This window comes from Theobroma umbraticum, unplaced genomic scaffold (genome assembly GCF_002168275.2).
Source record: "Theobroma umbraticum cultivar Fairchild unplaced genomic scaffold, ASM216827v3 scaffold_95.0, whole genome shotgun sequence".
NCBI lineage: Eukaryota > Viridiplantae > Streptophyta > Magnoliopsida > Malvales > Malvaceae > Theobroma > Theobroma umbraticum.
In genome coordinates, this window is record NW_018397257.1 from 11,616,796 (window position 1) to 11,638,706 (window position 21,911).

The 21,911-nt window shown below is 36.9% G+C and overlaps 6 protein-coding genes and 1 pseudogene across 11 annotated transcripts; 6 read left to right on the forward strand and 1 right to left on the reverse strand.

Moving 5' to 3' along the window:
- Nucleotides 1-6: 6 nt before the first annotated feature.
- Nucleotides 7-2,216, reverse strand: LOC110412207 (protein FLC EXPRESSOR). Its single transcript, XM_021422716.2, has 4 exons — nt 1,654-2,216; nt 491-651; nt 315-397; nt 7-167 (listed from the first exon to the last, which is right to left on the reverse strand). The coding sequence occupies exons 1-4, from the start codon at nt 2,145-2,147 to the stop codon at nt 15-17; spliced, it is 891 nt and encodes a 296-aa protein (XP_021278391.1). The 5' UTR covers nt 2,148-2,216; the 3' UTR covers nt 7-14.
- On the forward strand, nt 2,085-4,384 carry LOC110412209 (protein DOUBLE-STRAND BREAK FORMATION). Its single transcript, XM_021422717.1, has 6 exons — nt 2,085-2,219; nt 2,734-2,801; nt 2,889-3,096; nt 3,222-3,365; nt 3,457-3,598; nt 3,878-4,384. The coding sequence occupies exons 2-6, from the start codon at nt 2,740-2,742 to the stop codon at nt 4,075-4,077; spliced, it is 756 nt and encodes a 251-aa protein (XP_021278392.1). The 5' UTR covers nt 2,085-2,219; nt 2,734-2,739; the 3' UTR covers nt 4,078-4,384.
- A 2,241-nt stretch (nt 4,385-6,625) lies between these two features.
- On the forward strand, nt 6,626-8,389 carry ASL5 (Lateral organ boundaries (LOB) domain family protein). Its single transcript, XM_021423339.1, has 3 exons — nt 6,626-6,742; nt 7,542-7,738; nt 8,051-8,389. The coding sequence occupies exons 2-3, from the start codon at nt 7,583-7,585 to the stop codon at nt 8,387-8,389; spliced, it is 495 nt and encodes a 164-aa protein (XP_021279014.1). The 5' UTR covers nt 6,626-6,742; nt 7,542-7,582.
- A 2,915-nt stretch (nt 8,390-11,304) lies between these two features.
- On the forward strand, nt 11,305-13,068 carry LOC110412721 (CCT motif family protein). The gene is made up of 3 exons (XM_021423338.2): nt 11,305-11,817; nt 12,159-12,308; nt 12,408-13,068. Exons 1-3 carry the CDS (start codon nt 11,338-11,340, stop codon nt 12,432-12,434), a joined length of 657 nt encoding a protein of 218 aa, XP_021279013.2. The 5' UTR covers nt 11,305-11,337; the 3' UTR covers nt 12,435-13,068.
- A 968-nt stretch (nt 13,069-14,036) lies between these two features.
- Nucleotides 14,037-16,138, forward strand: LOC110412719 (UDP-glycosyltransferase 87A1-like). 3 transcript variants are annotated; one of them, XM_021423333.2, is made up of 2 exons: nt 14,037-14,839; nt 15,011-16,138. In XM_021423333.2, the coding sequence occupies exons 1-2, from the start codon at nt 14,411-14,413 to the stop codon at nt 15,887-15,889; spliced, it is 1,308 nt and encodes a 435-aa protein (XP_021279008.1). In that variant the 5' UTR covers nt 14,037-14,410; the 3' UTR covers nt 15,890-16,138. The 3 variants fall into 3 exon arrangements, with proteins under 3 accessions (XP_021279008.1, XP_021279007.1, XP_021279006.1); XM_021423332.2 differs by having other exon boundaries at nt 14,038-14,906; nt 15,006-16,138; XM_021423331.2 differs by having other exon boundaries at nt 14,039-14,906; nt 14,985-16,138.
- Nucleotides 16,139-17,279: 1,141 nt separating this feature from the next.
- On the forward strand, nt 17,280-20,534 carry LOC110412720 (UDP-glycosyltransferase 87A2-like). 3 transcript variants are annotated; one of them, XR_016350983.1, is made up of 3 exons: nt 17,280-18,157; nt 18,667-19,611; nt 20,396-20,534. XR_016350983.1 is itself a non-coding variant. In XM_089782870.1 (2 exons), exons 1-2 carry the CDS (start codon nt 17,665-17,667, stop codon nt 19,557-19,559), a joined length of 1,386 nt encoding a protein of 461 aa, XP_089638996.1. In that variant the 5' UTR covers nt 17,311-17,664; the 3' UTR covers nt 19,560-19,744. The 3 variants fall into 3 exon arrangements, 1 of the variants encoding a protein (XP_089638996.1); XR_016350982.1 differs by having other exon boundaries at nt 17,282-18,157; nt 20,369-20,508; XM_089782870.1 differs by lacking the exon at nt 20,396-20,534 and having other exon boundaries at nt 17,311-18,157; nt 18,667-19,744.
- Nucleotides 19,877-21,850, forward strand: LOC110413058 (UDP-glycosyltransferase 87A1-like; annotated as a pseudogene). The gene is made up of 2 exons (XR_016350984.1): nt 19,877-20,632; nt 20,789-21,850. The product of XR_016350984.1 is annotated as a UDP-glycosyltransferase 87A1-like (transcript).
- The last annotated feature ends 61 nt before the right edge of the window (nt 21,851-21,911 follow it).

A 21,911-nucleotide genomic window follows, 5' to 3' on the forward strand; every position in this document is an offset into this window, starting at 1 on the left:
TGCTTATAAATGAACTACTCGGATTTACTGTTTGGAACGGTAGAAATTGGTTCTGAATTCAGCACAAATTTTTTACCAGTTTGATTCTCATAAGGTGTATGGGATCCTTGGCCCTCAAAAGCAACTGTGAATCTCGTCCCAGGAACAGATTCCGGACCAGCAGCAGCCTGAAATCAAGTAACAATAAGCATTTCTTTCATTGAACACTTTTACATAATCAATCAATCAATCCAGAAATATTTATCCACATTTGCTCAGTTTCTTACTCCAATCGAGTGTATACCGATAAAAGCATAATATGAACAGGGGCATACCAGAGGCATGGAATACGTATCAGGGTACGAACTTCCTCCATACTTGGTATCAACAATTTTATAGTTTCCATTATATGCAGGGCCTAAATGCAAATAACAAAAGGTCAGGAATTGATCTGAGGATGTTGAGGTTATGCTTGGAAGGGAGCAAGTTAAAAGAGGGGGATTATTATTACTTGGGTTAGCTGCAGCTGCCGCCCTTGCTTTCTTCTCTGCATTAGCAAGTTCTGCGTGTAGTTTTTCTGTTTCCCGAGTCACAAGGATTATATTCTTCTCCAATATCTGACGTTGTTCAAGGTTACTAGCATGCGTCTTCTTTTCAAGTTCAATAGCAGACCTAATCACAACCAAAGATATGTTTACAAGGTTAAGATGAATTGTGCTTTTCTCCGACTTACTAATTGGCTCACAATTCATTCCAGTGGAAGTTCACTCAAAATCCTGGTTTCATCACTATCTCTTTGCATCAACTACATGCACATAAAGCTGCTACTCAATGTGTTCAACGGTTATGATTTCCAACTGTAAGTTCTTATTTTCACCAACATCCAACGAATCTTGTGCTCATAATAATAATGTATTTTAAAATCAATAATGTCAAAAAAACAGTTGGGTTGAATCCAAATTACAATCGACTCAAATCCTGCTTAGGAAATGGCTATACGAAAATCACTTGCCATTCTTGACAAAGCCATCAGTTGCACAAACTGAACCGAGAACCTTCAATGTCTAACATTATTATCTTCAAAGCAGAATCTAGTTGGATCAGTAAAATACTAGTAGTCCCCCTTGCCAAACCCGGAGAAGTAGCATAAGAGTATCCTTTGAATCATATCCATCTAACAGAAGGGGACCAGGATGCTAAAGGCATAACTCATCTTCATCCATGAAAGGAGTTGCTTAAGAGCTATAAATTCCTCATCCCCAAAACACTTTCAAGGCAACTTATATCTAATACTAGTAATTTGAACCATTAAATCCAATACTAATGATTTCAATCTTGTAGTTCAATAACCAAAGAGATTCTTATGATTACTTTGTTTGCTCTTAGCCTTTCATGTATCAATGGTATCATAGACATGACAATTGCTATTCATTTATCCAACTAAGAATTGCTTTTCAAATTCCTGCCTTCCCTTTCCTCCATTACTATACTTTCCACTAGAAGCATCATAGAGATGACACCATGCGTAATTCCCATTAGAATTAACACTAATTTTTTGTTCCAATTTCCATTCCAAGTAAAAAAGAAAAACCCATCTCTATAATAGGATCAAAGTAACAGAATTAAAAAGAAATAATTTTTTAAGAAAAAAATGTAATTTTGCAGAGAATTTACCTTCCTTTGTGAATTTCTTGGCGTACGGTTTCCATCTCAGCCTTAATTACCGCCGCTTGCTTCGTCTCCGCTCTTGCTTTGGCTAACTTATTGTTGACCGCCTCCAATTGAGCCGTTAGCTCCTGACGGTCCACCGCAAACTTCTGTACGTCAGCCCGTACGTGAGCTAGCTCCGCACTCATCGCGTCAAAGGCGCGCGCTTCGGCGTTCATCTTCAGTGACCTCTCGTAGACCTCCCTCACCTCGGGGTCCCTCTCGGCTTTGACGTTGGCAGCGGCCGCGGATAGGTGGCGGAGCTCTTGCTGGGCAAGGGCTAGGTCCTGCTTGAGCGCCACATGGGTGGCGGCTAGGCGTTGGTTGTCGAGAAGGAGTGATTGGATCTCGCGGTGTTGGATGGAGATTCGGTCTTCGAGGTGGTGGTGGTGAGTGATGTGGCGTTCGGGGATGGCGCGGGCTAAGGATGACTGCGGTGGAAGGCGGTTGCGACCGGCCATGCTGGTCCGGCGTCGTTTACGACCTGTGTTGCTGTTTTGTTTTATTTCCCCAAAATTTAGCGATTTATTTATGTAAGTATCAGTTAGGATGCTTTATTTTTTATTAATTAACCTTATTTTCTTTATGTAATTATCAACAAACATTTTATTTATAAAAAGGATAATTTTATTTAATGAAATAATATAATTAACCTATTAAATTTGTATATTTTTAGTAAATAAGAATTTTTTTTAATTAATAGATATATATTTTGAGTTAAAAGTGTGAATGGAAACGAATATGCGATTTTACTAAAAATAATAATATTTAAAAAATTTCAATCTAGTGCAACGAGAATTTTTTTTATTTAATAAATATATTTTTTGAATTTGAATTGTAAATTCGTGACATAACAAATTCTTTTGAAAAATTCAATTGAATGACTTTTTAAATATTTTATTTGTTTTTAAAAATAAATACTAAGATTTGAATACCTTTTTCATATTTTCTTTTATTTTTAACATAAATAAAATAAAATATAAACAACAAAAAACTAAAAAATGAACTGTTTTAAACTAATCCATTACCCGCCAATTCCTTCCCCAGGCCGAAATGGCGGACGTCGGAGTGGATCAGCAAATCTCTCTCTTTCGCTCCCAAATAGAAAACAAAAGGTTCACCCAAATCTCCATTGATTCCATCATTTTGCTATCATTTCGCTTTTTAATTACCTTCTAAATTCTTTCCTTTTCTCCGTGCAGATTCAACGACGATTCTCTCCGGATTCTCGAATCCCTTCTCGTCTCCAAAGACGTTAAATCGCTTATCCAAGCACGGTCGAACTTGATAGAGTTCATCAGATCTGAATCGCTCTCCGCTATTCTTCAAATTGCAGCCAAAACTGTGGATCAACAGCTCTCCGTTCTCGAATTCTTCGTTCAAGCGTTTGCTATTATCGGTGATATCGAGGTTACAACAAAAAAGAAGAAGAAAAATCCTTAATTTTCTTCGATAATCGCCATTGTTATTGTAAATCCACTGATTTTTCCGTCCTGGAATTCTTTTTTTTTTCCTTTTGATGTTTTTCGGTTCAGAGTTGTTTGGCTTTGAGGTACGAGGCTTTGGTTCTTCGTGATCACAAGTCCGAAATCCAAAAATGGCTGCAAGTTTCACATCTGGAATGGCTTAATTTTGCCGAGCAATCACTAGAAAATGGTTTTCATGCTGTTGCCGTAAAGGTACTTTAAAAATGAACGTGTTCATCTTGGCTAGTAGTACAAGATAATATTCGATTCTTGAGAATCCTAATTTGATTTTTGGGTTTTGTAGGCTTGTGACTATGCACTCTCTTGCCTTAAGAGGAATGATGTTGCAGAGTCCAAAACAGATGAATCATTGGAAAAACTGCAAGTTACTGACAAAATAAACAAACTTAAGAATTCTGCTCTAACTTTGGCAGCATCAGGCTCTGGTATGTCTCATGTGTACTTCCTAAATCATGTTCAATCTTCAAATTGATGAAGGAAAGGTCTTCTCATGCGTGCAGAGAAAACATGATGAGCCTCTTCTGTTTCAAATTGTTTTGAATTTCAACTTGTTCTTCTATATGTGTAGACAACTAAGGCATGGGCTTCCTGTAATGTGAATGTGATGATAAACTATAAACTTAGGATTCTCATTTTATGTGCATATTCGGTGATCGAGATTCATTTTAATGCTAAAATATTGGAAGTACGTTTGTTCATCACAGTTCAGGCACAGACTGCAGAATACTTGAGAAAGAAAACAAGCGAGAGGAGCAGTCACCAGCCTCCAATTTGTAAGAAACCACGTTTTGCTGCCAGCGTTCTGTACAGAAATGGGATTAAAAAGCACAATGAGAGAAAATTGATTGCAAGGCAGAAAAAGGTACAGCTGATTAGCATTGAATCAGATTCCACCAGAAATTGAAGGTCTGCCCGATTCCTCTGCCCCAAGCAGTCTGTTTCATGAACAGACATGACAGTACAAACAATGTTGGTCAGTCTTTTCATGCTGTTAATTTTCACTCTTAGGTTGACATGGTCAGATTTGTGTTAAAAATAATCTGATGATACTAATTGACATATCCCCTATGGCACACTTTTGGGACGCCTTTTTCCTGTCTCTTGCCTATTCCTTCATCATGTTCATCTTTTCGTTTGCGCATGGAAATGATAAATGGAAGATTCTCTCTGCTGATTAAGTTTCATTTTCGAGTCTTGCTGGGTTACCATGGGCTGGCAATCAAGGTTTGTCTTAGAGACATCTACGAAACTTATAGGGTCCTCGCCCTGGACGTGGGCAACTGACGGGTTGGCCCAAGTGTGCTTATTTATGGGCCAACTTTAAGAAATCCATTTGTCCTTGCTCCACATTTCGCATGCGGAGATAAGACTAGTTTAGTTTGATCGGTTGCTTTTTCCTATGAAGTAGGTAAAAAAAGTGGGCGGTATTTTTGTTGGTTTCAGACTTTTGACCTCTGTGAAGAAAAAAAAAAGAAAAGAAAGGGGACTCGTAATATTAAAAAGTCATTGATAAAGAAATTAAAGATGTAGCTTAATTATCAACTTAGAAAACAAGGTTGGAGAAGTTGAAAGTTGTAATTATTCTCAAATTAACCTTAACATTTTCATTGCATTTTGAAGGGAAAGCTTAGCACTGCAGCAACGAAATCTATCATGATATCATGTGCTTAGTGCCCACTGCTTCCTTCCTTTCCTGTTATTTTTTTAATCCCTGGCACCGAGTTGATGATAGAGTCTTACCATGTAAAGTTTGAATCACGTATGTTTTGCGTTGGAAATCCAACACCACTCTGTTCAAGCAATTGAATTTTCTTTTGTAGGTCAGTTTTCGTTTTCCATCCCATCCATTGTCAAACATTGCTTCTAGACTCCACCGTTTTTTCTTTCAGAATTGAAAAAACTATGCATAATTCGAGAACCGAATCTTCCAAATCACCAAGCTCATTTAATGTCATGCATTGGAGCTTGCATGTCACATTGGCCTCTAAGATTGTGAAAAGATGTCTGTTTTTTTCTCTTCCTCTATTTTATTCATTACCTTATAATATTACAACAAAACATGGTTTACAAGGTTCTGTCCGGTCTAGAGCTTTGGGTTTTTCCTACTTTCCTAGTGCTTAGGGGTTTGAAAACTTGGAAAGCCAGACAGTAGAATACCCGCTTTGTGAGGCAATGCAAATAAAAGAATTTCAACAGGTGGCTTCTGTTCTAATTCTTATTGCTTTTTTCCTCCCTAAATGTTTATTATTATTTTTTTTATGTTTACGATATTAAGAGAGTATATCATTTGATTCCGATGAGAGTACTCTGATTAAAAAAGCAAGACATAAACTTGGTTTATAAGACAAAGTGCATATAAAAAAGATTAGGCATATGCCATGACAACTAGGTAAAAGAGAGCTGTTGTCCTCGGAACAGAAGATTAGGAAGGCTTGGAAATCATGTGAAGGACATTTAATGCAACAGTCCGAAATAGGTCTTAGGGTTTCTACAAACCCCTCATATTTTTTGTTTCAATCTCTCTCGAAATGGGTTTCGTTTCTTTTTTATAATCCTTAAGCATCAGCTTCATGTCGGATCTCATGACTGGTTGATATTAATTGCTTGTAGGTTTATGGCTAATTTATGTTATCCTCATAATTTTTATAAAGGTAAGCTGAGGGGGACTTGAAATTTCATTAAGGAAAGAATATATATTCCCTCAATGCAATATATTTTGTGATGATGCATTAATCATAAGACACGTTTACATGGGATATGTATCGTAATAAACATTTTCATGTTTTCTCGTAATGTATGATTTAGCAGTTTTGTGTTTTTCTTTTTTTTTTTTTTGTAAATTTTCTATTTTCTCTTATTTGCTTTTTATTTCTTGAAAATCTTATAAATTTACAAATCTCGAGATCCATAATCGAATTTGATTCTCTTGACATGATAAAAGATTATCCAAATGAAACACATGCTAGCAGTTCAAAAATTAAACATTACATTAAGGAATAAAGCTTTGTTACTGTTTTGGGAAAGAAATTAATTTTTTGAAATTTGAGTTTGTTCTTGATATTTGCTCTAAGCAACGGGTGCATATTGGTTTCGTGCTGGTTATTATACGAGTCTTCCTTAATGTATTCGTCTACGCAGAATGGCGATTAAATTGAGTTTATACATAATCTATTGAGTTGTTTTGATACCTGAAGCTACTTTCGTATAAATTTGTATTCTACTCCACGAGGTTGGGTTTCTCCATAAACTCGAATCAGAAATATTTAAGCAGGTCATCATCACCGTGAATCTGGACTGGACAGCACCTCCCAAAATAAATGTAAACGAAAATGCATTGTAGAAAGATGGGAGGCAAGTTCGATGTTTTCTCTGCAGCATTTGATTGTTTTATCTGAATTGAATATAACTAGGTTGCTAAGCATTCATTAATGGCTGCCTACATCGTGATTCGCAGGGTTAATCAAACCAAGAGAGAGAGAGAGATGTTATGTATGTTTCCATGCATGTGAATCTCCGCCAACAAACATTCACGTTGAGCCCATTTCTCATTGAGTCTCGATCCAATTGAGGTTAGAGTTTCACATCTTAGTTTCTTTTGCTTTATTACCCTAAACCCCTATTCCTAGTTATTGTCTCTAAGCCTAATATTGTTGACCGGTCTTTCAAACATATATTTAAAAACACAAACACCGTTACAAGAACGAAAATCTTTTATCTTATTTAGGTTATAGATTCTTAGATTTTAGATTTATGTATTTATAATTTTACATTTCCTTTTGTTCTGAATTGAAGTAAAAATCTTCTGCATTAGAGATTGTTTTATCGTTCTATGATTCTTTCCTTTTGTTCACACACTCTCTTTATGCAAATTATAATTTTTTTTTCTATTTAATACATATATATTTGATTTAATTATTCTCTTAATCACTCGTTCAACTACTACAAAATTAGAAGAGTCAAACATCAAGAACGTGAAGACTACACAACCGCACCTGCATGGATGACAACCTATCACGCGCCAATTGGCGGTGGACAACTCACATCCTGTTGTTTTTCCATTAAGATTCTCGTTTCTGTCTCCAAAACTGACCTTATTGCCCTTGTAAAAATTATGACATCCTTGTTAGACATGGACATAAGTGTGATTATAGTGTACATAATCAAGGTTTTTGCATCAGCCTACCTTCATGATCAATTCGACCCAATGCTTTAAATTATTATTTTTTAATCATGAAAACATGTGGGTTCTTTCCACAACCATTATAAATAGGCATTTTAATCTCCATTTCTCTTCAACACTAAGCTTGGTTTGCTTGTTTTTTTATTTTCTTCCTTGTTTACAATCAAAGAAAACCCTCTCTGCTACAGCTTTGGGTGTAGTTCTTTGAGATATATCACCAGAGAAATCGATGGGAGGTTCTTCACCATGCGCGTCCTGCAAACTCTTGAGGCGTCGCTGCGCCAAGGACTGCATCTTTGCTCCTTACTTCCCTTCCGATGACCCTCACAAGTTTGCCATTGTCCACAAAGTCTTTGGTGCTAGCAATGTCAGCAAAATGTTGCAGGTTTCTTTCTCTCTACCCTCAGTCTTATATATATATATATAAAAGTTAATGAATTTCATTAATAGACTCATTCTTTTATATATATCACTGAAGATATTTTTAATCGACAAAGAACATCATTCTGAACAAGTTCATCAATTAATTCATTTACAATCCAGAAAATTATCCTCGTTTTCTATGCATGTATGTGTTCGGAACTTTGGGCAATATTGTATCTTAGAAATAAATGCATGCTTGATATATGTATAGATATAGTTCCAAGGCTAGCTGTTTCTTCTAATTAATATCTTGTCGTAAATCTTATATGTACAGGACCTACCGGTTCACCAGAGAGCGGATGCTGTGAGTAGCTTGGTTTATGAAGCAAATGCTAGAGTGAGGGACCCGGTGTATGGGTGCGTCGGGGCCATATCCTACCTTCAGGATCAAGTATCACAGTTGCAAATGCAACTGGCGGTGGCCCAGACAGAGATACTTTGCATTCAGATGCAGCAGGAATCGCCCTTGCAGACTCAAATACCTCAAGATGACAAGTCGTTCCTCCTAGCCAGTACTAGTAACTTAGATAACATCTCCCAATACCTCAACTTCGCTTCTTCTGGCAATGTAATCCAAGACCCAGCTCTCAAGAGAGAGTCTCTTTGGACTTAGTTTTAATTAATAAGTTCCAATGAAGCAGTTGTACACTACTCCTTTCTTCTTCTTTTGTTTCTTTCCTAATCCCTCTCATTTTCGTTGGATTAATTTGTATGGTTATTGTTGCAATTAGCATGGTAATTAAAGGGCAAAAAAGAAAAGAAAGAGAGAAAACGCCATTAACATATAATTAACGCTATTAATCTTGAGTTACGGAAAGGAAAAAATTCCTTGATGGGGTCAAACTATGCATGTGAGGTAGCGAGAATAGTAGGGTTTAGACTTTAATTAAAAACCTTCTCTTAATTTCTTGATAGAGACACTATATGACTAATGATACGATATCTTTCTTTTGTCTAAAGTAAGTTAAAATCCTGTGTCTACCCTAGACTCAGCCATTCTTAATTCTAGGTGACCTTAATGGGGGTGATGAGATTCATGGGGTAGACCAGTAAGTTTTCAAGGAAAACAGCCCATCCCATGCAACAGCTTCACAAATAATGCCTTTGATAAAAAAGTATAATCAGGCTTACCCTTCTTCACGTGAGGAGCTAACAGTAATTAAAAGAAGAAGTGCTCTCTTCATGGCAAAGCTTAGACATAATGTATATATTTAATAGAGTGATTATATGTGTTCAATACAGCAAAGGTCGAATATTTTATTAGCAGCACATTCATTTCAAAATCAGAGAAATGTTTTATATAATAATTAGAAGAGTACTTAGAAAAACCCCCGAAGCAGCAAGTTCCTAACTTTATGCTCAAGTATTTCTATCAAGTCAAATTTAGAAGCTGTCCCTCATTCATTTAACTTGTCTTCTTGCTTCTTTTATTTACTACTACTACTACTGCTACTTCTTCTTAAGGTTCTTCTTCAAAATTAATAAATTAATGAAATGGTTAAATACCAAACTCGACACAACTGTTATATTTTCAGGTTGTTCTAGGAAGTTTGCATGGTTGGTAAAACCTATATAGTCCTTTTTTTAACAGTGTTATGTAACCACCCCTTTCAAGGAGTTTAACCATCATTAATTTAGCTTTAGGTGTCTCCGATGACTTTATATTACCGTGCTAATTATTAATATCATGTAATTTTCTTTTTCTCATGTTACAAATGAGTTGACAAATAATTTTGTTAAATTTGATATTTGACGTTCACGTGGTTTTATTTTAATAATTAATTAATTTTATATAATAGTAATGGAATAAAAATATAAATATTTTTATTTTTATGCCATCAAAATTATTTAAAACGTTCAATTAAAAGAAATTCTCGAATTAAAAAGGAAATTTTAAAATCCTAAATAATCATTAGATTTCATTGGGAGATACTTATATAGGTGAGACAATGACAAGTCAAAAGAACCTCTCTATCTTCATCATTTTGTTTGTTGATTTTTTCGAAGAATCTATGGTGGTTTCTAAACTTAACCTCTTGCCCCTTATTTTTCCTCGAATTTTCCTTTTAGTCCTACTGTTCTTCTACCACTCCTAAGCCACCGACAAAGTTCCCCCAAATTTGCTGTTGCTGTGGCCATGGAAAAAGCGCCCTTTTCCCTTCAAATTATTGAAGGGGAAGAGGGTACTTTTTACTTAGTTAGCATACGGTACTATTACTATTAAGTCAAATCATTTCTTTTTATTAAGTCAATCAATAAATTAAATATTCAGATATTAAAAAAATTATATTAATAATTAATAATTTATTTAATTTTATTTATTATAAATGTTTTAAAAAATAAAAAATAATATTAATAATTGTAATTCATCTAATAACTAAAATCATTAAAAAATATATATAGGTACAGCTGATAGCTACAAGAGAGCACCACCAACCCAACCCCTCTTAGGGTTAGGATAAGCTTAAGTGGTCTTCCTTCTCATCCATGTCAGGTTTCTCTTTATTCGATGCTGATTGTTTCCCTTTATAATTGTCCTAGCTAGTCATTTTTTTGCACCAACTTTGGGATATTAATGTATGTAATAATTACTATTAATCAAAATATGTTACTTATCATCATAAATATTTGAGAGATGTATTGATGGATTATATGGATTTTAAGCATAACATTGTTAATTCTAAAACGTACAAAATAATTAATTATCAACAACATGTCATGTGTTTGATTTGAGACTTTTTCGGATAAATCATCAACGAAATTATTAATAGCGAGAGAGAGATGTATTGAATTTGTCATGTTCTTGTCCAAATTTTTGAAGTTTTAATATGCAGAACAAATTTTCTCAACCTTAACAAAGCATTGCAAAGATTATAAGGTCCAGTTAACTGTATTTGTTGAGACAGAAACAAAAACTTTCCTAATGACAAATAATTCCGTGAGATTCGAATCGTCTATCCCTATTGATTTGGAAAACATAACCTTAATTGTACCAATCTCGTCACAAAGCACCCCACCAATTATACGACGGTTAGTATTCGTACTAAAGTTTTGAAGGGGATGGCTGATCGGCATGAGCAACCCACCATTTCTTAACAAGGAATCTTCTTCTTCTTCGTCTTCTTCATCACAAGTAGTAATTGGATATAATTACCATGTTCCTATGAAAGTGCCCTGGAAGAAACTTTGCTTTGATCACGTGCTTCCTGATGTGTACATGTTTCTCCTTTCTCCATGAGAAAGATGTTCATATTTCAATTTTCACTATTTGAACAATTAAAAGTGGTCCCAATTCACATGCAGGAAAAAAGGTTCTAAAGGACCCACTGTCTACCTCCAAGCTGGAACCAAATAGCCAATCAGGAGAAAGTATGGAATGAATCCATCAATAGCATGAGGATAAGGTGCCATGTAGATCAAGAAAAGCATTGAGAGAGGAAAGAAATATCCATTTCACGCCTCTCTCATCTGTTAAGTTGAAATTGCCATGCAATGCAACAACAGTGCATAAAGAGGGGAGTAAAACAGGAGGGACAAGAGCGTGCTAGATATTTAGTTAAGATGGGGTACAACAACTCATTGCTAAGGAGCCCAAAGAAGGAAGAGCAACAGGTTCCAGATGCCACTGTCAATGAATTCAACGACACCAAGGAGAGCTACGGACGTGGAGAGATTGATATCATGGATGAACTGGAAGGCATTTTGGGCATTGAAAATGGAGAAAAACTGGCAGGGAGTAAGGTTCATGGTCATCTCAGCTGGGATTTCATGGACTGGGAAGGCGAATTTCACAATGCGGAGGAAGAAGATGAAGAGGACGAAAGAGACGGGAAACTTTATTCAGGCAAGTGCTTTGAAGAAGAAAGTGAATATGAAAAGGTCGTAAAGAAAGAAAATCTTGGTTTCTGGGAAGATGATGATGAGAAGAGGGTTTCTTTGAACTTGAATTTGAATTATCAGGACGTCTTGGATGCCTGGTCTGATCGTGGGTCGCTATGGGCTGATGATTATTCGATTTCAAAGGCGAGCAATGGCTACTATGTTAGTATTCTGATACTTGTTTCTGTTTCTTATTGTATTTTCAGAAGAAGACAATTCATGTTAATTACCAGCATCTATAAATGTTTCCCTTCTTTGTCAACGATGAAAAATTGAATTCTACAATTCCTATATCTGATTAAGAAGAGAAAACCAGGGAATTCAACCTTTTTAGCCTACAATTCTGTCAGAAACTTCATTTAATTATGAATTTTTTGCCCTTCTTTACTTTCCAAACTCCTACTGTCGAAGTTAGATTATTAACTGGTGAATTATCTAACAAAATAGTCTTATAATCGATTTTGTAAGTGTTGATACATACTTTAGTTTTATATTTTCTCTAGATGGGGGAGGTGCCTGTGATGGAAGAAGAAAGAGCAAGAAGGGAAGCCAGTGTTCTTAGATACAAAGAGAAGCGTCAGACTAGATTGTTCTCCAAGAAGATAAGGTATCAAGTCCGCAAACTCAATGCAGATAAAAGACCAAGGCTCAAGGTTTGTCCTCTTCTCTTTTCTCTTTTTCTCTACTGTATCATATCTGCAGGTATTCGAATTTCGAATATTAAGGTTACTGCTATTTTTGGGTTGCTGCAGGGCCGGTTCGTGAAGAGAGTTTCATAGGAAGATAACCCAAACCGTGTTTCAAATATCTCAGAAAATATCTTTTGCCCTGTGGACTTTTTCCAATGCATACTGCTTTGTGTTTGTGTCTAAATGAAAAATATCTTTCCCAACTCTCAGCCCGAAATATGGATACATGGAAATATCTTTTCCATCCCTAACTTTCTAGGCCCTTCCGAATGAAGCTTTCTGTCGTGGACCTGATCACCATTATGCAGATAACTGACCCTACAGTTCATACCCAAGAATGGTCTATTTCTGGCATTTTGTGATGGACTGCATCAACTAAACAATATTCACAAAGCGTTGGAAAGGTTTTTATTGTATATAAATCAAAAGGTCAAATGTCAGTGAAATTATTTCAGCAAGGAAATGCAATCAAATTATTGTGGGGACTAGACCACCGAACCATGACAGTGGTCCTCTTGCATGTTCATGATTTTATTTCTCTGCTTTCTTTTTTACTTCATTGGTTTTTGCCATGTTTTCTCGGTGGGGCTTTTTTGAGCTTTTCCTCTTTATGGGGGTGTCTTTTATGTCTACTGTCATTTTCTGATCAGAGGCCCATCCACCCAAAGTTGTTTTCAGAAGGAGACTGCCATTTGATATTGAGGGTGTTATGCCTAAAACTGTGAATTATTATCTGTCTGTAAAACTGCAGACCTGTTAACTGTAATTTGTAAGTAAGAATCACAAGTTCATGCTGAGTCAAGGATTTCGTTTGGATGATATCATATCCTAACAAAGCATTTATCCATGAAAATAACAGAACAAGTTTCCTTTCTAATCATCATTTACTTGTGAAATCGACTATAAACATCTGGTTTTAGAGTTAGGGAAAGGTTAAGGAATATGGATTTGAGAATATGAGAGTGAAGGAAACATTAATTCCAAGCTTACGAATTAGACATTTCCACATGCCTTAAGACAAACCTCATGGACTGCAGGCTGATGAAAGCCTTATGTAATGAAACCGATATTGCCTCTCAACTTCCACAAATAATAGTCCTGGGCTTTTTCTTCATGATTGACCGTAGGGGTTTGGTGCAGTATCTGACTAATAACAGGAAAACCTTTTCTGTCCATGGCTATATAATACCATCACAAAGACTAGACGAACCTTTAACAACTCCAGAATTTTGGTAAATCATTGCTCTATTTTGTCAACAAATTTGAGTAATCCCACATTCCCTCCCTCTTGTTTTACCAAATTTAGGTGGTCCTGGCTGACGGACAAGGACTGGGGTCATTGTGGGCATCATCATGGTCCATATGCCGCCCTTTTGTCCACAACATGAAGTCTCTGGGCCGTATTGGAATCTAACTACTAAATACTAATACTAGCTATATGTATCTTGTAACGGAATATCTAGTATTATTTAATCTGATTAAATAAAATTAAAATATTTTATAATCGAGTTCAGATAAAATCTGAATAATAAAACAATCATCCTTTATAGATTCGGGAAGGATCGGGGTAATAATTTTAAAATGCCCACAGCTAAATAGTACTAATATTAAGAAGAAAAAGAAGGCGGACGGAACCCAGAATTTGCTGATTATCAGAAAAGCCTAGATCCATCAGGTTCATTAAATTTGGGCCAGTGTTGAAGTCTGCTTAGGCACTCACTTTGATGGGAAAAAAATGCTCAGAAAAGAACTGCCATACCATTAAAAAACCTTCAAACTAGATCCGTCAAAATCAATGTACTGCTCAGTGCACTGTTGAATTCTTCCACAGCCACAAACATTGACGTGGGGTTGTTGCCTGAGCCATGGGTAAGTCCAGGGGTCAGGTTGGCTCTTGCTTTTGGCCCCTTCGATAACATCTACCGTTCAAATGGAAAGAAGAAAATAATTTCATTCCCCTTAGTTAAGTAAGTAGGTCACTACATTGGAAAACAGAACACTCCAAGGCTCTACTCCAGGCTCAAGGTTCTATACAATTTAACCGGGGATCGTTCAAGTCAGCGGAGATGGAACACGTCAGCAAGGAACCGACCACCGTCTGCCACGTTTTGGCTGTGCCTTTCCCCTCTCGAGGACACATCAACCCCATGATGAACCTCTGCAAGTCATTACTCTCCAAAAATAGGGACATTCTCGTAACCTTTGTTGTCAGCGAGGAGTGGTTCGGCTTCATCGGCTCGGAGCCCAAACCTGACAACATTCGCTTCGGTACGATCCCCAATGACTTCACCTCCGAGCTGGACCGCTCCGGGAACTACTCCCCTGACTTCTTTGAAGAAGTTCTGAGGAAGATGGAAGCTCCCGTGGAGCAACTCATCGATCGGCTTGAACCGCCTGTTACCACCATCGTTTATGATACTTATCTGACGTTTGCCGTTAGGGTGGGGAACAGAAGGAAAATTCCGCTAGCATCGTTTTGGACCATGCCGGCTTTGGTATATTCCGTTTTCCATCATTTTGATCTCCTGGTCCAGAACCGACACTTCCCCATTAATTTGTTAGGTACTTGGATGGATATGAAAACACCTATAAAATTTACCTTACTTTTTTGTAGTTTTCAAGCTATGCTTTTAAGTTTAGTTCTTATGATGATTTTGACAGAACAGGGAGAGGAGCGTGTTGATTGTATCCCTGGAATTTCTTCAATTCGGAAAGTAGACCTTCCCACTTGCCTGTATGGAAAAGGTCTAGACGTCTTGCATCGAGGCCTGGAAGCAGTTTCGGGCGTGTCCAAAGTGCAATATCTACTGCTTGTTTCAGTATACGAGCTGGAATCTCATATCATTGATGCTTTGAAAGAACAAATCTCAACTCCAATCTATCACATCGGCCCTCCCATTCCTTACTTCAAACTGGAAGACAATTCCGGGGTGAATCCTAGTGACAACAGTTACTTCCAGTGGCTAGATTCACAACCTGAAAGTTCTGTTTTGTATGTTTCACAAGGAAGTTTGCATTCAGCTACGAGTGCCCAACTGGATGAGATTGCAGCTGGGTTGCGCATCAGCGGGGTTAGATACTTTTGGGTTGCACGCAAGGAGACTCCTCGTTTCAAAGATGAATGCGGTGAAAAGGGTTTGATAGTGCCCTGGTGTGACCAATTGAGAGTACTGTGTCATCCTTCCATCGGGGGGTTTTGGTCACATTGTGGGTGGAATTCCACTTCAGAAGCCATTTTTGCGGGTGTTCCTATGCTTACTTTTCCAATTTATTGGGATCAAACTCCAAACAGTAAGCAAATCGTAGAAGATTGGAAGATCGGCTGGAGGGTGAAGAACAAGTTGGAAGCACACAGTTTGGTGCCAAGAGAAGAAATCGCAGGGATTGTCCGGAGGTTTATGAGTTTGGAAAGCGAAGAGGGGAAAGAAATGAGGAAAAGAGCAAAGAAACTCAGCCAGGTTTGTCGACAAGCAGTTCAAAAGGGAGGATCATCAGATACCGATGTGCAAGCCTTTGTTAATGACATTTCACAATGCCGCAAATAACAATTGAGCAGATGGAATAAGTGTCTGACTTCGTTAATCACATTTCATTAGCTAGAAATTTCAGAAGAATTGATCTATTTTCAAAGAAATGCAATAGATAAGAATTGAAGATCATCCAGGAATACTCTTCTTTTCTTGTCCTTTTTCCCTCTCTAATGTTTCCTAGCATTCATGTCTATCGCTCTTGAGTATTAATAGCTACTGACATGTAGGTCAGCAACTTAGATGCTGGTCCAATCCTTCTGAAAACCACTCAGAGCTTGGTGCATCACTGCCGTACACGGCACTTTGCTTTGTGCCCTTCTGTGTCCAGCAATAATGAGGGGTTTCTTTCTTCTTGAGATTGCCTTTTTCATTCCACTTTCTTCATTTCGGTCACTCCCTCTTCCCCCTTTAAAGCATCGTTGAATAACACATAAGACTTTTCATGTTGTTAAACCAAAAGAAGTATCCAGAGAGCCATTTGCAACACCATTAGACCTGAGCTGGTACTGTGCTTCTCTCTTATTTTCCACTATGTTAACCTCTGTGTTTCTTAGTAAAACATTTTTCCACGGCTATGAGTATTTTTCCTTTTGACCTAGAAATAATTTTTTAACTTCCAAACACTTGAAACCGTCCAAAATATTTTTCCGAAAACTTAGAAAACTTTTGTGTTGTCAAGAGTTACTCTTCTTATTTTACAACTACAGCTTATCATTGATTTATTTAGCAAAAGATTGGATTCAGGCAGTGATAATGAAACTATAGTCAATGATAAATTGTTTGAAATTATGTTGGTGTGGATGAAACGTGAATGATTTGCAAAGGAAAGTGATAATATAAAGACTTATTAAGAAACATGTTTTTCATATGGTTTTTAATATTTTATAATGTAATATGATTATAAGTAATGTGATTATAAATAATATAATTATATAAAAAATAATATTATAATATTTAAAATATAAATAAAATAATATTATAATATTTGATTTACAAATACTCATGTTAATTTTTAAAATTATTTATAATTATTAAAATATAAATGTAATATATTTATATTTTTTATTATTAATTTTTATATATTATTAATTTTTAAATATATTTTTAATATCATATATTTTATTTTTATATATTTTATTTTTATTTTTAATATAATTTTTTATATTATATATTTTATTTTAATTTATTTTACTTATATTATATAAATTTTATTTTTTATATTTTATTTTTTTTTATTTTTTATTTTTATATTATATATTTTATTTAAATTATAACATTATAAAATATTTTTAATAAAATAATAAAATTAAAAAATAAAAATATTATAAAATATAATATAATATAATTATATTAATTTTAAATTATAGTCACATTAAATTTTTGACTGTATTAAAATTTGAAATTATAATAATTTATTATAAAATAAATATTATAATATAATTTAATTAAATATATTAAAAAATATACTTTCTCGTATCAAGCGCTCCCTTGAAATTTTTCAGTCCGATGGCTAATGGTCACTGTCATGAATTATTGTGATGCAACCAGTCAAGCAAGGACGAAAGTTGGTACCCATCTGCTAGATTTAGATACAGCGTATTCGACTAAGTGAAGGTGATAGTGAAATTTTTCGTAATTGAACTTTCTTCCACTGTCTTTTTAGAGTCAGACAGAATACGCTGCAAGCACCAGGCTCGTCCTAGTTTTGGTTTTCCATCAGTTTCAATCTCCTTTCCTAGCTCCAGCTCTTCAGCCAATCGATCAAAGAGCCACCGGAAAACTTCGAGGCAATGGAAACGACCAAAGCAGAACACACCAGCAAATGCCACGTGGTGGTGGTGCCTTATCCTGGTCGAGGCCACGTCAATTCGATGATGAACCTCTGCAAGCTGCTCTGCTCCAAAAGCACCGATATTCTCATAACTTTTGTTGTTACCGAGGAGTGGTTCGGCTTCATCGGTTGGGACAACAAGCCTGCCAACGTCAGGTTCAGAACGATCCCCAACGTAATCCCATCCGAACACGTTCGAGCCAAGGACTTCCCTGGCTTCGTGGCGGCGGTGCTGACGAAGATGGAAGCTCCATTCGAGGAGCTCCTTGATCGGCTCGAATCCCCAGTGACGGTCATCATAGCTGATACTTACATGTCTTGGACGGTTGAAGTAGGGAAACGAAGGAATATTCCGGTGGCTTTCCTTTGGACCATGTCGGCATCCGTGTTGTCGGTTTTTTACCATTTCAACCTCCTCGTGGAAAACCATCACTTCCCAGCAGATTTGTCAGGTATGTCTCTGGATTCTAGTCGTGTTTCTGTTTTTAATTTTACTTCTGGTAACCTTGGGCTGTTTTCGACGGGATCTGAAGCAAATCTTGCCCTTGTTCAAGATCTTTTATCAAAATGCAGCACGTTCATGGCTGACAATTTGTATTCTATAATATAAAGAAAGAAAATTTGGCAACTAATCTGCTGGAAAAGTTACGGATTCAACGTCAGAAAGGTTCCCTTAGAATTTTTTTTCAATGGGAGCAGGCCCATGATTATTTTTTTTATTATTTGCGATAACTAGTTATATCTCTCTCTTTTCTCTTCTCTGCCAATGGAATCATATTTTTTTGTCCTTTAAATCAGGGCACAACCCTTTTTACTCTTTGCCTAGATGGTCTTGTTACCCCTAATCACACAGCCAATTGAAAAAAACTACTATTTTAATATCTTGGTTAATTGACAGACTGATTTTATGTCTCATTTGATATAATTTACTTCTCACCTCCATCTTTTTTGTGCATACCAGAGCAGGGAAATGAGCTTGTGGATTACATCCCTGGACTTACTCATACTCGTTTAGCAGATTTGCCAACAATTTTCTATGGAAATGGCCGCCAAACCTTGCAGCTTGCTCTTGATTGTGTTTCATTAGTTCCCAAAGCACAGTATCTTCTCTTCACCTCTGTCTACGAACTTGAATTGCAAGTCATTGATGCTTTTAAAGCGAAGTTACCTTTTCCTGTCTATCCAATTGGCCCTAGCATACCTTACCTTGACCTGAAAGAAAATTCTTCAGAAAGTAGTAGTCCGGGTAACCCGGACTATCTTCAGTGGCTGGATTCCCAACCTCAAGGTTCAGTCCTGTACGTCTCATTTGGAAGCTTTCTATCAGTTTCTGCTGCCCAAATGGATGAAATTGTAGCTGGGGTGCACGACAGTGGTGTTCGGTACTTGTGGGTGTCACGTGGGGACTCTTCTCGATTCAAAGACTGCTGTGGTGGTCGGGGACGAGTGATTCCTTGGTCTGATCAGCTAAGGGTGCTATGCCATTCTTCTGTTGGAGGATTTTGGACACATTGTGGGTGGAATTCCACTCTTGAGGCTGCCTATGCGGGCGTTCCAGTGCTTACTTTTCCTATATTTTGGGATCAAGTTCCGAATAGTAAGCAAATAGTAGAAGATTGGAAGATTGGATGGAGAGTGAAGAAGGACAAGGTAGGAGAACATTTGATGACGAGAGAAGAAATTGCAGAGCTTGTGCGGAAGTTCATGGATTTTGACAGCAACGAGGGGAAGGAAATGAGAACGTGGGCTGGAAAACTTCGAGAAACATGTCAACTAGGAATTGCAAAAGGCGGATCCTCGGATATTAACCTGGATTCTTTCATCCAGAACATCTCGGAAGGGCACACTCATTAGCTATTCGTAGTTCTTTGCTGATTTGTTGCCACGAATCATGTGATCAATGCTGGTAAGTTTCATGTGGATTTAATATTTTGCTCAAAAAATCCATGTTGGTAACATTGAATAACAAAATTCTTATGATCGTGTGAGCATGGAATTGCCTTCGTTTCTGGTATAAAGAACTAGATTGTTTTCTGATACATTAAGCTTAAGCTAGACTGCTAAACCAAATGGTTCATTTGCATCTTTAAATAGTGAAGCCAATAATCTGATTGATGGTTATTTTCTAATAAAAAAGCAATCAAACCAATTTAATCACCGAATGCTGGCTACTTGCTCTTAATATTCATGAAAATCTGTCCTTATCCCAAAAGTATAAAGACAAAAGCTTTTCCAAAAGCGACACCATTCAACACCCCCATGGTTACAGCAAGGAAATGATAGACGTCAGCTGGAAGTCACCTTCAAGCTTTGAAACGGGCAATAAGATCCTTGTCAAAAAGGTCAAAAGCTGAAACTTTACCTGCTTCATCTTCTGTTGAGAGTCTGGTCTGAAAGTCAGAACTTTGCCTTGAGAGAAAGAAAGGTTCATAGTCGGAATCACATGCCTTCAGAAGAACCCAATCGCTGCCATGTTGTGGCATTGCCTTATCCTGGTCGAGGCCACGTTAATCCAATGATGAATCTTGGCAAGTTCATAACTAGGAAGAGACATAATATTCTCATAACATTTGTTGTTACAGAAGAGTGGCTAGGCTTCATTAGCTCTGATACTAAGCATAGTAATTTTCGCCTTGCCTTGATACCAAATGTGATCCCATCAGAACTTGTTCGAGCTGATGACTTTCCAGGATTCATTCAGGCTGTCATGACAAAGATGACAGCCCCCTTTGAAGAATTACTTGACCGCCTTGAGCTGCCAGTGACCACCATAATAACGGACGCAGAGCTAGTATGGGCTATACATGCAGGAAACTACAGGAATATCCCTGTGGCCGCACTGAGGATCTCACCGGCAACAGTGTTTTCAATGTTGTGTCACTTGGATCTGTTTAAACAAAATGGCCATTTTCCAGTTGACTTATCAGGTATGCCAAATTTTACTGGATTTTACTTATGGTTTACTATCATTCTATGCTGGAATTCTAATTGAAAATAGTACCCCCCCCAAAAAAAAACGAGGAATCCTAATTGAAAGTAGAATTATTTTTATTTGCTTATGAATTCAATTTAACTTGTGATAGAGCAAGGACACGAGCTTGTGGACTACATCCCTGGAATTCCTCCAATACGTGTGGCAGATCTCCCGACAGTTTTCAGTGGAGACAGTCCAACTTTCTTGCGAGGGCTCCTGGAAACCTTGTCAAGTTTAACCACAGCACACTATCTTCTGATCAATTCTGTCTATGAGCTTGAAGCTCCAGTCTTTTGACTCTTTGAAAGGAAAATTCAGCATCCCTCTCTACCCTGTTGGCCCCAATATACCATGCTTTGAATTGAAAGACATTTCATCTGTAAATTCCGCTCAGTGGTCCTGACTGTCTAGAATGGCTGAATTCACAACCTACAGGGTCTGTTTTATATGTGTCAATGGGTAGTTTCCTTTCAGCTTCAACTGCCCAAATGGCTGAAATTTTTGGTGGAGTAATTAACAGTGGTGTTCGGTACATTCTGGTTGCACGTTCAGAAACTTTTCGGTTTACTGCCAACCATAGTGATTCAGGATTGGTGGTGCCTTGGTGTAACCAAATGAGAGTCTTGTGCCATTCTTCTGTTGGAGGATTTTTGATACATTGTGGATGAAATTCAACCTTGAAGCTGTTTTTGCAGGAGTTCCAATGCTTACTTTTCCTTTATTTGGGGATCAAGGTACAAATAGCAAGAGAATTGTGGAAGATTGGAAGATTGGATGGAGAATGAAGAGGGATGTAGGAAGCAACACTTTGATGAAAAGAGAAGAAATTTCAGACCTTGTACAAAGGTTCATGGATCCAGAAAGCAGTGACAGGATGAGATGGTAAAAAGAGCAAGAAAACTTCAAGATATTTGTCAAGCAGCAGTTGCAGAAGGGGGATCATCTGACACGAATCTTGATGCCTTCATCAGGGCTATTTCTAATCACCCTCCCTATCAAGCATGTTGATGTATTTCTATTCAATCCTAAAATAATTTAAAGCCAATGGAAGGGACCCTGTGATTTCATGAAGTTCATATGGATTGAGGAAGCAGTGGACTTGTGTTTCGATGACAATGAAATAAGCAGATACTAGAATTTTCTGTTCCATTATGTAGAATTCATTTTCCTATTCCTGTCTATCAACTATGGAGCAGGTTTTAAAACAAACCCTTAACTTAAACAGTGAATAT

Bases quoted from the DNA above. Each gene is read 5' to 3' on its own strand.
- LOC110412207 (XM_021422716.2), bottom strand. From the start codon at position 2,147: ATGGCCGGTCGCAACCGCCTTCCACCGCAGTCATCCTTAGCCCGCGCC. The intron at 652-1,653 runs GTAAATTCTCTG...GGTTGTGATTAG, and splicing joins CAAGAAATTCACAAAGGAAG to GTCTGCTATTGAACTTGAAA. The intron at 168-314 runs GTATGCCCCTGT...ACTTGATTTCAG, and splicing joins ATACGTATTCCATGCCTCTG to GCTGCTGCTGGTCCGGAATC.
- LOC110412209 (XM_021422717.1), top strand. From the start codon at position 2,740: ATGGCGGACGTCGGAGTGGATCAGCAAATCTCTCTCTTTCGCTCCCAA. The intron at 2,802-2,888 runs GTTCACCCAAAT...TTCTCCGTGCAG, and splicing joins TCCCAAATAGAAAACAAAAG to ATTCAACGACGATTCTCTCC. The intron at 3,599-3,877 runs GTATGTCTCATG...TGTTCATCACAG, and splicing joins TTTGGCAGCATCAGGCTCTG to TTCAGGCACAGACTGCAGAA.
- ASL5 (XM_021423339.1), top strand. From the start codon at position 7,583: ATGGGAGGTTCTTCACCATGCGCGTCCTGCAAACTCTTGAGGCGTCGC. The intron at 7,739-8,050 runs GTTTCTTTCTCT...TTATATGTACAG, and splicing joins ATGTCAGCAAAATGTTGCAG to GACCTACCGGTTCACCAGAG.
- LOC110412721 (XM_021423338.2), top strand. From the start codon at position 11,338: ATGGGGTACAACAACTCATTGCTAAGGAGCCCAAAGAAGGAAGAGCAA. The intron at 11,818-12,158 runs GTTAGTATTCTG...TATTTTCTCTAG, and splicing joins AGGCGAGCAATGGCTACTAT to ATGGGGGAGGTGCCTGTGAT. The intron at 12,309-12,407 runs GTTTGTCCTCTT...GGGTTGCTGCAG, and splicing joins ATAAAAGACCAAGGCTCAAG to GGCCGGTTCGTGAAGAGAGT.
- LOC110412719 (XM_021423331.2), top strand. From the start codon at position 14,411: ATGGAACACGTCAGCAAGGAACCGACCACCGTCTGCCACGTTTTGGCT. The intron at 14,907-14,984 runs GTACTTGGATGG...TTTTAAGTTTAG, and splicing joins CTTCCCCATTAATTTGTTAG to TTCTTATGATGATTTTGACA.
- LOC110412720 (XM_089782870.1), top strand. From the start codon at position 17,665: ATGGAAACGACCAAAGCAGAACACACCAGCAAATGCCACGTGGTGGTG. The intron at 18,158-18,666 runs GTATGTCTCTGG...TGTGCATACCAG, and splicing joins CTTCCCAGCAGATTTGTCAG to AGCAGGGAAATGAGCTTGTG.